This window comes from Anopheles funestus, chromosome X (assembly GCF_943734845.2).
Source record: "Anopheles funestus chromosome X, idAnoFuneDA-416_04, whole genome shotgun sequence".
NCBI classification, from domain to species: domain Eukaryota; kingdom Metazoa; phylum Arthropoda; class Insecta; order Diptera; family Culicidae; genus Anopheles; species Anopheles funestus.
Window position 1 is genome coordinate 10486434 of NC_064597.1, and position 12304 is coordinate 10498737.

The window sequence follows — 12304 nt, forward strand, 5'->3', positions numbered from 1 at the left end:
TCCGAATTACTCCAGAGTAGACTCCGAATTACTCCGGAGTTGACTTCGAATTACTCCGGAGTTGACTTCGAATTACTCCAGAGTTGACTCCAAATTACTCCGGAGTTGAGTCCGAAGTACCCCGGAGTTGGCTTCGAATTACTCCGAATTACTCCGGAATTGACTTCAAATTACTCCGGAATTGACTCCGAATTACTCCGAATTATTCCAGAGCAGACTAAAAATGACTCAAAATTACTCCGGAGTTGAATCCGAATTGCTCCCGAGTTGATTCCGGATTGCTTTGGAGTTTACTCCGAATTACTCAAGAGTTGACTCCGAATTACTCCAGAGATGATTCCCCATTACTATGGAGTTGACTCCGGGTTCCTCCGGGTTGATACCGGATTACTCCGGAGCTGACACTGGAGTTGAATCCAGAGTGAACTCTGGAGTAATCTCTTATTTTAACTCCGGATTCAACTTCGGTTAGTGGACGGGGCACAGTTAGCTGAAGTGTTTCTACAACCTCTTAAATTGCTTTTCCAACCTCAGTTGGTCAGGTCGTCAATAATGCCGGAGTTTCTACGGAGTTAACTCCGGAATGTCTCCGACTGACTTCGGAATGAAAGTATTAATCCGACTCCGAGAAAATTGAGGAGTTACCCATCACTAGTGCGGGGAGTTAAATGGAAGCATCATTTCGTTGGCAAATTTGAAGAATAGAAACAACTGCCAATTGGAACATTAGTAGTGAGCGTGTTCTTATGGCGTGTGAGTTTTTTTTGTTTTGCTTTGTTTCCTCTTTTTGCATTTCTGGATTAGCTTCAAAATGGTTCTAGCTAAATTTATTCGTTGGTTTCGCTTGCGTTCATGTTTATCCTTATTTGCTGCATAGTTTCATTTAGCTAAATCCGTTCGACACCCCCCCCCCCCCCCGCGATTGCGAAACCCCAAAAATGGGGTGGTAGGTTGGATACGATCGTTGAATATTTACAGTCACCCGCGGTGCTTGGCCCAGATGGAACAGATTTCTAGACGTGCAGTATCTCAACCATAACGTCGTTCTCCACCAGTATGTCTTTCTCGTGCCGATCGGGTTCTGCCGGACCGGGTCGCCATTTGACCAGTATCACGATGGTTAGCAGGACGAGCAGAAATAGTAGCATCGCGACGAAAAGTGCTAGAATTGCGATTTCACTTTCGCTTTCACGTGCGATTGGCCACGGATTGAGACGACCTGGTGGTCGTTTGCGGTGTTCATCCCTGTCGAGCACTTCGGAGGAATCTAGCTCTCGGGCTAATGCCTCATCATCATCACCTTCGGCGATTTCGCTTAGCAGCTGTACGGTGGAAGCCGTTACATCCGGTAGCGTTGATTTCCGGGTTTCCTCCAGCATGGTGCTAGCACCTGACGTGCTGAGAACAAGCGGTGCCGACCGGATCAGTGAGCTGGAATGCTGGAATAGTAGGTTTTTTTGAGTGGAGCAGAAGAAATAAGACATAAGGTAGGAAGAATAGCTCATGCGTTAATTATAGCTTACCTTACTGCGACATGTAACCTGCACGCGGTAGTTTGTATCTGACCAGAGCGATAGCTGAACGCTGCTAGACTCAGTCAGGAGATTACCCATTAGTCCACCGCCGGACACTTCCCACGTGACCAAACATTGGTTTGTGCCGTGTAGTCCGAATTGCGTACCGTTGCAGATGTCCGACACTGTTGCCGACCAGCTGACGTCCGCTGTGACTAGAGACTCGTTGCGTATCATCCGTTGAACGGTGAGCTGAAGCTGACATCGGGGTTGCGGCGTTCTACGGGAGGGTAATGTTGGGCTCGGAGCTCCCGGATATGTACAGCTGCTCCAACACTGTAGAAATGAGATAAACGAGCCTTTTTTGAGCATATCACTAGAAATTATAACTTTAAGGATTTTTAGAATTTCATCTGGAAAGCACGAAAAAAAAACATCTCCTGATGAAGACGTGTGTCTTTCATCAAGAGGTAAAGTAGTCATTAAAACATCCCCCCCTCATTTCATCATCCTCAACAACTAACCCTAGAATCTTGCTCTGCCAGTCGGACATTAAAACTCCAAGAAATTCCACGTTCGCCAGAAATACTTCTTCACAGGCGGCTCGGAAAGGAAAGGAAAAACGTGAAATCATCTTAAGAGCAATCTGCACCCATTATGACAATGTTGAACCCTACTGCAAAGAAACAATTTCTGCTGCAGAAATAATCACTGCAAAAGCAAGAAATTTAAAACATTACCCCACAGTACAGCATGATCGTAGCCATCGAGCCCCGAGACAGGATCACTTCACTTCAGGTTGAAGCAATTTATGTGACCATTGTTTCAGATAAAGAGTCATCCTCATTATCATGAAGCTTGCCCTGTTTATTACTGTTATTATCGTAATCATTATCATCATCATCATCATCATCGTTGTTATTATCGGGGTCATCGTGATTGTTTACAGAGCGGTGTAAGAATCGATGTGCAATGGTTTCGCGTTCACATTTCGATCTCTTTCGATTACACTAGTACTTCTACGGCACAATGAACCTTTTTTCTCCGTACGATACTGGTGTCTTTTTACACTTTAGCTTAATCGAACTGGTTCATGACGAATCATTATTGCTATGTTGGGAAGTAATGAGGAAAAAAGTACTTGATGTAAGCAACGACATAAAACGTCAACATCAATTGTATTCTGGAAGATTTTTTAGTCTTCTAGAACAAATAAAAATCATTGAGGTTAATAACCATTATTCGAAACACTGTTTGTAAACAGTGAAAGAAAAGATTTTAACGTAATATTGATCAAATCGGGTTCGTCGCTTGTAATTTATAAAACAAAGTCTTTCGTTTTATCTTTCGCTCAGTACAGTGATGCCTCAACAAACAAGTGTTATACGTTTTGTAGCATTGTTAATGCCTAAATATTTATCATAAAAATCCTGTTTTTAAATAAAATTAATGAAAAAGCTATTATACTATTAATGAATTTATTCATTAAATCTTTAAAAGTTATTTTTTTTCTTTTAAAACATTTTTTTGTGAATGAAGCATATTGAAAGTTGTTAACACTTCCTTTTCTTATAAAAAAAATTAAACAACGATGGGAACCGAAAGCGAAAATCCCTACCCAAAAGGAATATTCACATTGCTTCACACTTAAACGATCGAAGCGAATGTGTTCACTCCTTCGTTTGATTCTATTTGAATCTCTTTCTTACGCCCCTTTGCTTTAAACAAACACAAACAAAATCGTTACCCGACTTCAACCTTAAAGCAGGACGCCCGCGTAATGATGCGCGGTAAATAATAGCCCACATAATTAGATCCAAATAAACATTATGAATTATGGCAAACTGTTGCACGAACTTTGCACTGCGCCAGGTACGATTTTTCAACCGGCGAACACTTCACACACAGAGCGTACGGCTCTGTCTGGGGAATGACAAACTTCATCCATTTCTCAAAACGTGCTGCGGACATCATTATGCAACGGCACATGTGCATAAGTCAGTTGCACATATGCACTGTTGCGCAACCGTAACCATTTGGCGGCGGCGGCGAAGTTGAAGGTTCGTCCCAGACGGTACGGTATGAAATCGAAAGCCACTGTGCGACTGAAAACCCACACACGGGATTTGGTACACGAGACACGGTTCGCAATGGTTTGGCTCCCCGATGCTGGTTGCTGTCTGTTTTGCGCATGCGTTTATCCTTTTTCTCCCGTTCAATTTGCACTACGGTCGACCTTCGGCCGTTTCGCTGTGTGGTGAGCGAGTAAAAGGTTTCTCCCCCCTAACCACCCCTTTCCGGGGGGTTTGATTTGCTTCAAACGACATTAGGAACATGGTTTATCGTTTTAGACGGTGGTGAATTACTTTCGCGTTTTTTGGTAGATTTGCGACAAACAATCGTATTTGAGTGCTATATTATTTTTTATTAATATTAATATTTCTTAATATTTAAGAAATTAATATTATAAAAAAAAATTTATAAGGAAAATATACTTTTAACCTTAAATAGAGTATAACCTTTTTAAAAAGTGTAATAAAAATAATTGCATTTAAATCAGTAACAAAAACAGCACCTAAAATCGAGAAAAAAAAAATCGGGAAAACAAAAGACTTAAAGCGACGAACCCCTTCTTTTAATTTGCTCGCGCTGTCTTTCTTTATTATTTTTTACTTAATAAAACTTCAAAATTTAGAAATTATTAAATTAAATACAGTAGAATTCCAACAGTAGAAATCATTTTAAAATTTGCTGCCAAATTAAAATACCGTGAATATTTAACACTTCGCTTATAAGTATGCATTCATCAAAAAACAAACTATTTTATTGCCGTTTTTGTTTTTTTTTTCGTGCTCATTACAATCCACTTTAGCTTGGTAGAAAAACCCGAAAGGAAAAGCATAACTTCGAAATGAATAGCAAATAAAAAAAAAAAACAAACTACAGGTACAGCGAGGGAAAGAAATTTAATTTATTATTCGTATCGTACACGAATGGTGAAACCTTGCGGCGTCATGTGGAATTCTGTTCTTTAAGAAACCTGCACAATACACCTTCCAGACCGTACTATCTAGCAGGTGAAGTAATGTGTGTGTGCGCCCGCTTGCATGAATTGTTTTTCATTTTCCACGAGAGCCCGAGCTGGGTTATACGATAGGAGCCGTTTCTCGTACGGTGTACATACGTACGTAATAAATTAGCATTTTTTGAAACATCGCCAAAATGAAAGGAAAAAAAACAACTAAACACAATGCATCCAAGCGAGCATCATCGTGCAGCAAGAAGGGAAAAAAGAACGGTTTTTGGGTATTGTGAATTGTTTTGCGGGTTTTTTTTGCGCGTTGCTTCGTGGTAGAATATGAAAGAACGACCTGGTAAAAGGAAACCAACCAGCATTGGTGGGAAGAAGCGAATAAACGCACACGGTTGAGGCACGGTTGACCCGCTATTGCTTGGCAGACGGTGATGCAGGAATGTTTATTACCGCCCGAGTTGCACTACGTAATCGATATGATGGTTTTGTTCGAGCATTTGCCTTCGGTTGCACCGTGCAACCGTGATGAAGTGCTTAGAAGCGGCAAAACCGAGCAATAAGAAAGTCAACATGCGCGGAAATCAAGCTGGTCAATTTGGCTTAGGGATGCTGTACGGCATTTCAACGTTTAAAGCCCTTTTTTGTCACACAGAAAAAAAAACGGTAGTAGATAGGTGGAGTTTTGAAGTGAAATATACAGTGCAGGGTTACTGAGCAATAAATAAGTTTTAGGAAAAAAACTTTGAAATTAAACTTTTATCTGTTAATTTAGAAATTACAACAGATGTTTTTGTAACTTAAAAATATTACAGAAAATATACATATTTGTGTTATATTTATGTATAACTTTTTTGTATTGTATATTTATATATAAAATGTAAAAATATTTGTATTTTATATCTTTATATAAAATGTATTTTTTTTATTCCTTCAAACATGCTGACAGTCGCTTACTGCATTATAGCAAGTTTAAATATTATAAAATTAATTCAATACTGCATTTTTATAATTTAAAAATATATTAAATTTTTAAATTAAAGGAAAAAAATAAATAAATAAAATTAATAAATAAACAGTAAAATAAATTAAATACTTTATATCGTGAACCCTGCGTATAAAGTAATAAAAAAGGAGCCTTAAATAAATCAAATCAGCAAAAAACCGAATAAACAATGTTCGTGGAGTTGGAAAGAATGTCTCTCAAAGACACATATTCCATATCAAAAGGACACTAGGTTTGTCAGGCTAAAAGGTGGAATACCTTTAAACAAAAAAAGAAGCCACAAATACACATGAAAGAGTGGAAGCCAACAACAAAATAAAACTCACCCCAACGATGATAAATGAGCGGCGTAACGGCGTAAGTAATAAATCGAAACAGAGGTTTATGAAGGCAAACTAAACAAAAAAAAAGAACAGACGATGCGAAGCATTTGGGAAGCAAAGGACGGGTTTTGGGTTGCATTATAATTATGAATAATGATTAAATTTTTCCTCCGATCTGTGGCGACTGATAAAGCGAATCCGTTCGATTATTAGCTGCCCGAAACGCAGAATGGTTTCTAACTAAAACAAGACACACAAAAAAACAGACCTCAAGATTAGCTTTCTTTGCAAAACGTTCGAATCACATTGTCGTTTAACATTTTTTTTTGTGTGTTCGTGTGTGGATTTGCAAATCGATTAAGTTTTCATGGTTGGCTATAATGTCGAATTGATTAGCTTAACGCATATATACACGTTTAAATGGTGGAATTGACTTCTTATTAACTCATCACCATCAGCACCGGAACAGCAATCGCAAGATGCTTCTCTCTCTCTTTTTCTCTCTCTCTCTCTCAGTTTTAAACGTTTGTTGTTGTGCCTAATCCAATGCGGAGCTGATTAGATGCAGATTATAATCATGCTCCGGAAACGATTAATATTGACAGCGATTTCTGTATGTTTCTTTAGTATTCAATTCGCTTGACGCGATTTATTCAGCGGTGGCAATAAATAATCACTTTTTCCCTCCGCTGCCTCTCGTCTGCAGCAACGAGCTCCTAAAGGTGGTTAAACTATGTTGAGATAATTTTTCTTTTTCATTTCGTTCCTTCATGCATCGAACATTAAACTCTACGCGAAGTGTCCGAAGATCTAAGCCAGGGTGCCGCCGAAAAGCTCGGTCGAATTTTTCCTAATGTGTGTCGTCCACTAACCCACTGGCGGCGAGGATGGTCAACTCTTGAGGATTGAAGTCGAAAAAAAACGAAGCCTTAGGCTAATGTGTGTCGGTTAGGCACAAAGTGACCGGCAGCCATCACCGTCATCATCATCAGCAGCAGTAATCGTCAATGGTTGGGCGTGCGCGGACTCAGAAGCTCGAGCAGAAAGAACCTGTTCCAACCCCCGGGAAGACCCCCGTTTTTTTCCATTGCGCCCCGCAAACGCTGCTGGCGTTTTGACTTCTTTGCATGTTTACAGCTGTGTGCCAGGTGTGCAAGCGAACTGCGAGCGGGGTGAGGTGGTAGGGCCGGTTGAGCAGAAACAGATCTTTGGCGACCTGGGCGGCCCCGTGAAATGGAATAGGTTCAACGCATACGTTTAAAGCCGAATGACATTTTGGATGAGTGCTGTGTGCGAATGGAACAGGGGAGGGAAAAACGAGCTGAATATCCGTCATTTAAGAAGCTATTTGTTGCTAATGGGATGTTAAAGCGTAACATTCTGTACTACGTTTCCGTTTTCCTTTCCCTCACCTTTCTGGTGTTAAATAGAGTTTTGATTTTAAATGTAATTTCTATATCATTTACTACATCTTTTATCTCTTTGTTTTGGTTTTTGTTTAGTTTTTATGATTTTATTTCTGTTTGTTTGTTTCTCTTTTTTTATTTAATTTATTAATTTTGTTTGTGAGTTACGTTTTATTTTTTATGCTTGTTGCTGAAATATACTTACTGTTTTTTTTACTTTTTTTACTGTTTTTTTATAGTTGCCTGACCCGGATACAACAGCCAAAGATGTCTCTTCACGATTCGGAAAAAGTCTCAAAATTAATTTACCAAAAGTAAGTAGCAATATGATCTGGAACTAGTGTTTTTTTGCTCAATGAATCTTTTTAAAAGAGTCACTCATATGAATCTTCATTGAAGAGTCATTCAAAACTAGATCTATGAAAAATCACAGATTCATGAGCTCCTTCATTTAAAGGATTCCAAAGGGAAGTGTTTTGTTCAATGATTTTTATGAAAAGAGTCATTTATATGGATCTTATAAAAAGAGTCATTCATATGAATTTTATAAAAAGAGTCATTCATATGAATTTTATAAAAAAACTCATTCATATGAATTTTATAAAAAGAGTCATTCATATGAATCTTCACTGAAGAGTCATTCAAATCATGACTCACAAAAAATTTATGAATCTTTATTGGTTCATAAAAAATCAGATTCATGAACTCCTTCGTCCAAAGGATTCAAAGATTCATTCCTGAATCATGAATCTGAATCAAATTTACCTCTTAGTCTGAAATAGAAATATTGGCCCAATTACAGGGTTACTCAACATAACGAAAAGGTGCATGCAAGTTCCTTCCTGCATACGAATGGAATTTCTTTACCGATTTTCGTTTTTGGGTGGTGGCAATTCCACAGATTTCTCTGCATTGCAGAACCTGTTACCAGATCCACTGTGACGAACCTCTGAAATATACCAGTCCACTTGTTGATGTTTGGCGGATAAGATGATGAGATGGATAGTGCATGAGTGAGCAGCATATTCTGTAGCGTGAACAGAAACTCGGAGGGATGAATTGAACTCGATCGCTTGAATGGAGGTGAATGATTTTACGTCTCGTTTTCTTTTCGATCTCTCTCTTTTGTGTTTGTTTCCGATGCGCTACCGTAGCCGAGAGATAAGCAATGACGAGCGTAAGGTCGAATTTACCGAATGCCGGTTACGTGCGAAAATGAATAAAGGAAAAAAAACGCGGTGCATGCGTCCTTTGCGGTGAAATCGGTACGTTTGATCCCACTTTCCTGATGCCGAAATGCCGCTCATCATACCCGATGAGACGCATTTGAAGTAGCGCTAGTATTTTTCCAAGTGGCTTTACAGTTCGGAAATGTGCTCTAAATATGCTTAATATACGCATACGTACGAAACAGGGTTTGAAATAAAAAGGGTTTTGAAAAGAGAAAGAGGGAGGCAAGTGGAAGGCAAAAAGGAAAGAAACTTAACGAAGACCAAAGTTTAAGATGAATCAAGAAGGAAATAAAAACAAAACACACACACACAAAATCTCTCTCCCACTCCTACCCTACCTCCTTCACCACACACACACACTCTTGCTGTCATCGGAACGTTTGCGATAAGTTAAGCCGGCAAAAGGTTCGTTTGTTTTAGCTTCTATGCGCTTCCATTTCTCGCTTCTCGATTGCCCTTGACGGTCCCCGATTCCCATTGCTCATGAAAGCATCAGCAGAAGAAAAAGACGAATAAAAAAAATACACACACAAACGAACGTAAGTACCGGCGGTTGCGGTGCGGAAGTGAAAACTGGGGACGGTGCGGGAATAGATTATTAAAATGAAACGCTCCTCACCATCCATTGCCCGTGCATTATAATTTAAGTCAATTTAGATAGGATGTATCTAAACTATTCCTTTGATTTTTTTCCGCCCTCCGATCGCACCCATCGGGTTCGGGGGTTTTTTTTGGCGGTAGCGACTGCCTGCACTGGGACTGAAAGGAAGTGGCCATGGTAGCGACCGTTCTGGGATCTGTCTTCATATGGCCGAAACGATTGATGGGAATGATTAATTAAAGTTGTACGACTGGGGTTTTTTTTCAACATTTTTAAAACAAGGCAGCAGCATGAAATCGTTAAAGTGTAATAGCTTTATTTTGAAATAATATTAGGAAAAAAAATTCTTGTTAAAAGTTGCTGAAGAATACCTTGAAGTTTCTTGAGTTTTTTGGAGAATAAAAAGAAACTTTTTAGACGATCGATAAAAATACACTTTTCAAAGAAAAGTCGCTTTTTTAGCAGATTTTATAACAAATTTCATGTTTTTCTTAACGATATAAAAGACAAGAAAATCATATATCAATCATAAGCAATCGCCTGAAGTCACTAATTTACGTCCACAATTATATACGAATGTACAATTTTTATGAAAATACTTAAACCGCTTGTTCTTCGATTCATTGTACGCTACTGAACTTTTTATTTCATGAAGTACTTAGAGCTTGTTGGATCTCAACCCGTTTACATCACACGCACGACGGGTTGAGCGTATGCGTTTACAACGACCGATCGAGGGCGTTGAGGAGTTCACTCAACAAAATGGATTAGGGGAGAATATAATAAATATTCTTTTTCAAAGAAAAGTCGCTTTTTTAGTAGATTTTATAAAAAATGTCATATTTTTCTTAACGATGTAAAAGACAAGAGCATAATAAATCAATCATAAGCAATAGCCTGAAGTAACTCATTTACGTCCACAATTTTGTACGATTTTTTAAGAATGTACATTTTTTTACGAAAAGACTTCAACTGCGCGTTCTTCGATTCTTTGTACGCTACTGAACTCTTTATTTCATGAAGCACTTAGAGCCTGTTGGATCTTAATCCGTTTACGTCACACGCTCGACGAGTTGAGCGTGTGTGTTTACAACGACCGATCGAGGGCGTTGAGGAGATCACTAAACAAAATGTATTGGGGGAATATTTTTATTTTAAAATATTTATTTCAGTTAGGACGGCCATATGTGTGAGAATATTATTATATTAAATATCTAATAAGGAAGTTCCAATTTTTTATCCTTCAAGCAGTAATATTTTGTAATCACCTCATTAAAAAAATGAATAATCAACTTGTAGTTGTACAAGTAAACATCTAATTTTTTGTCATTCATCACATGCATCTAATGCTTCAAAACTGAACACACTTGCAACGTTTCTGCATGATTCTTCTTCGCATCGTACCTTCCGGCAAGCCATCACTTATCATGGTTGGCCGTGCTCCCGAGGCGAAGTAAACGATATGTATGTGGAACATATGCGTCCCGCTCTTGGGCCGGGAACTCTTCCCGGAACTTCTCAAGGATTCTACCGCTGATGATAGAGTAGCCGAGGCTACTCGATAACTTGTCGCTGCGACCTAACCACAACCCGTACCATGTGCATTCCGCACCGGGAATGTCTTACTGGGGTGGGGGGTGATTTTTTTCCTGAGGTGCGTCCAGAGATACCTTGGAAGTGGTACGGAATCCGTCCGTTACTAGCATCATGTGGAGGCTACACAACACCGCATGCAATAATAAAATTATCATCCACTATTACACGGCAAAGTATCTGCAAACATGGCCACGAGATAAACGCACCGGCAGCATCATTGCCGGAGGTCTCTCGCATTCGGTGGGGGAAAAAAGCGCAAAAACCGCAAAACGCGATGGGGAACTCTCTGCACTGTACAGCATCGAACACGAGCACGGTGAGCTCGGTGCAGCTAATAGAGATACGCGACCGGGTCCTGGGCAAATAGCGTGACCGTACGAGCGGCGTATTATTATGCATGCGAAACATTTTACGCATCGGTTTCGAAATGGTACACACCAGGTACCTTGTGATGGGCTGTTTCGTTCCTGGTCTCGGTAGGTACTAATGGTGAAGAAGTGCTGCTGGCCTCTGGCGGTGGTGACGAGCGCAAAGATTTACATATCGAGCCACTCCGATCGAGCCAGAGCCGATGATGGATGATGGGAAGGCTTTTCGCTGTTGGGTTCGCTCTGGTTTTGGGGAGGATTGTTTTTTTTTTCTTTTCAAGTACCAGCGAGTGACAAATACTACCAAAGTGGCGCGGCAGACTGCAGTTTGCAGTACATCCTCTGGCCAGAGATCCTCTCTGCAGCAGAAATTCCCTTCGCATGCGGAAAGATCTTAAACGTGCGATAATCGAAATGCGTAAATCGACAAGATAAGCAATGCAAAACGAAAGCCCATGGACAAGGTACTCCAAATCCTTTCCTACACGAAACGTCGTTGTTGTACGGCGGTGACACATATATACCCACCTGCCCCACCCCCCCGTGGGGGGGGGGGTGCCGGTGGCAACTGGTAGTTAAACTGGAGCCGTATATACGCCGTATATGCGCCGTATATAAATCGTTCCGTTCTTGTGTTCTGTCTTTGCTTGCTTCTTGCTTTGGCAATAGGTACCATCGCAACACTGTCACGATCATTCGATCACCACGGTCTGGTGGTGGTGGCTACGGAAAAGAGGACTGAAGGTAATTTAACAAAAAAAAACGCTACACACTAAAGCAAACGTGCAAAATGCAGAACCAGCACCCGAACGAGCTTACAAGCAGAAAGGCAAAAGCGCTGACCCGTACCGCAAACGTGTGTGCTTGACACACACACACACGGGGCACCAAGATCATGTTGGACGCTTGATAACTGAAGCTACCACGTCTGCACTGACTTTTTTCGGTAGCAAAACGGCAAAATGTTCCCGTTTGCATGTTTTTTTTTGCTGTTGTCCGTTCATTCGTATACATTACCTTCACTCACACGAGCTTCATGGAGTGCAGTGTGAGCTTTTGCGCTGTATTTCAGCAGGGAGCGCGGCTGGGAGGAACCTAACACTATGGAGTGTTTGGTGGACTAAAATAATTCTTTTGTGCTCTTTTTTATAATAAAATATTTCTTTAGATTCAAAATCAATTGAATTCATGTCAAGTGACGTACAGGGAAATGCAACTGATAGGGTG

General features: G+C 40.1%; 1 protein-coding gene and 1 long non-coding RNA gene across 2 annotated transcripts in view; one reads left to right on the top strand and one right to left on the bottom strand.

Annotated features, from left to right (window-relative positions):
• LOC125763514 (uncharacterized) overlaps positions 1–12304 on the top strand; it is a 185685-nt gene that overhangs the window by 42481 nt on the left and 130900 nt on the right. Inside the window, exon 3 of the long non-coding RNA XR_007418352.1 lies at positions 7520–7594. This is a non-coding gene — a long non-coding RNA (uncharacterized LOC125763514). The remainder of the gene's footprint in view (positions 1–7519; positions 7595–12304) is intronic.
• LOC125763436 (transmembrane protein fend-like) overlaps positions 908–12304 on the bottom strand; it is a 64136-nt gene continuing 52739 nt past the window's right edge. The window contains exons 4-5 of the mRNA XM_049426646.1: positions 1524–1850; positions 908–1439 (exon numbers count right to left, since the gene is read on the bottom strand). Coding sequence (XP_049282603.1) covers positions 1014–1439; positions 1524–1850 — 753 coding nt within the window. The 3' untranslated portion in view covers positions 908–1013. The remainder of the gene's footprint in view (positions 1440–1523; positions 1851–12304) is intronic.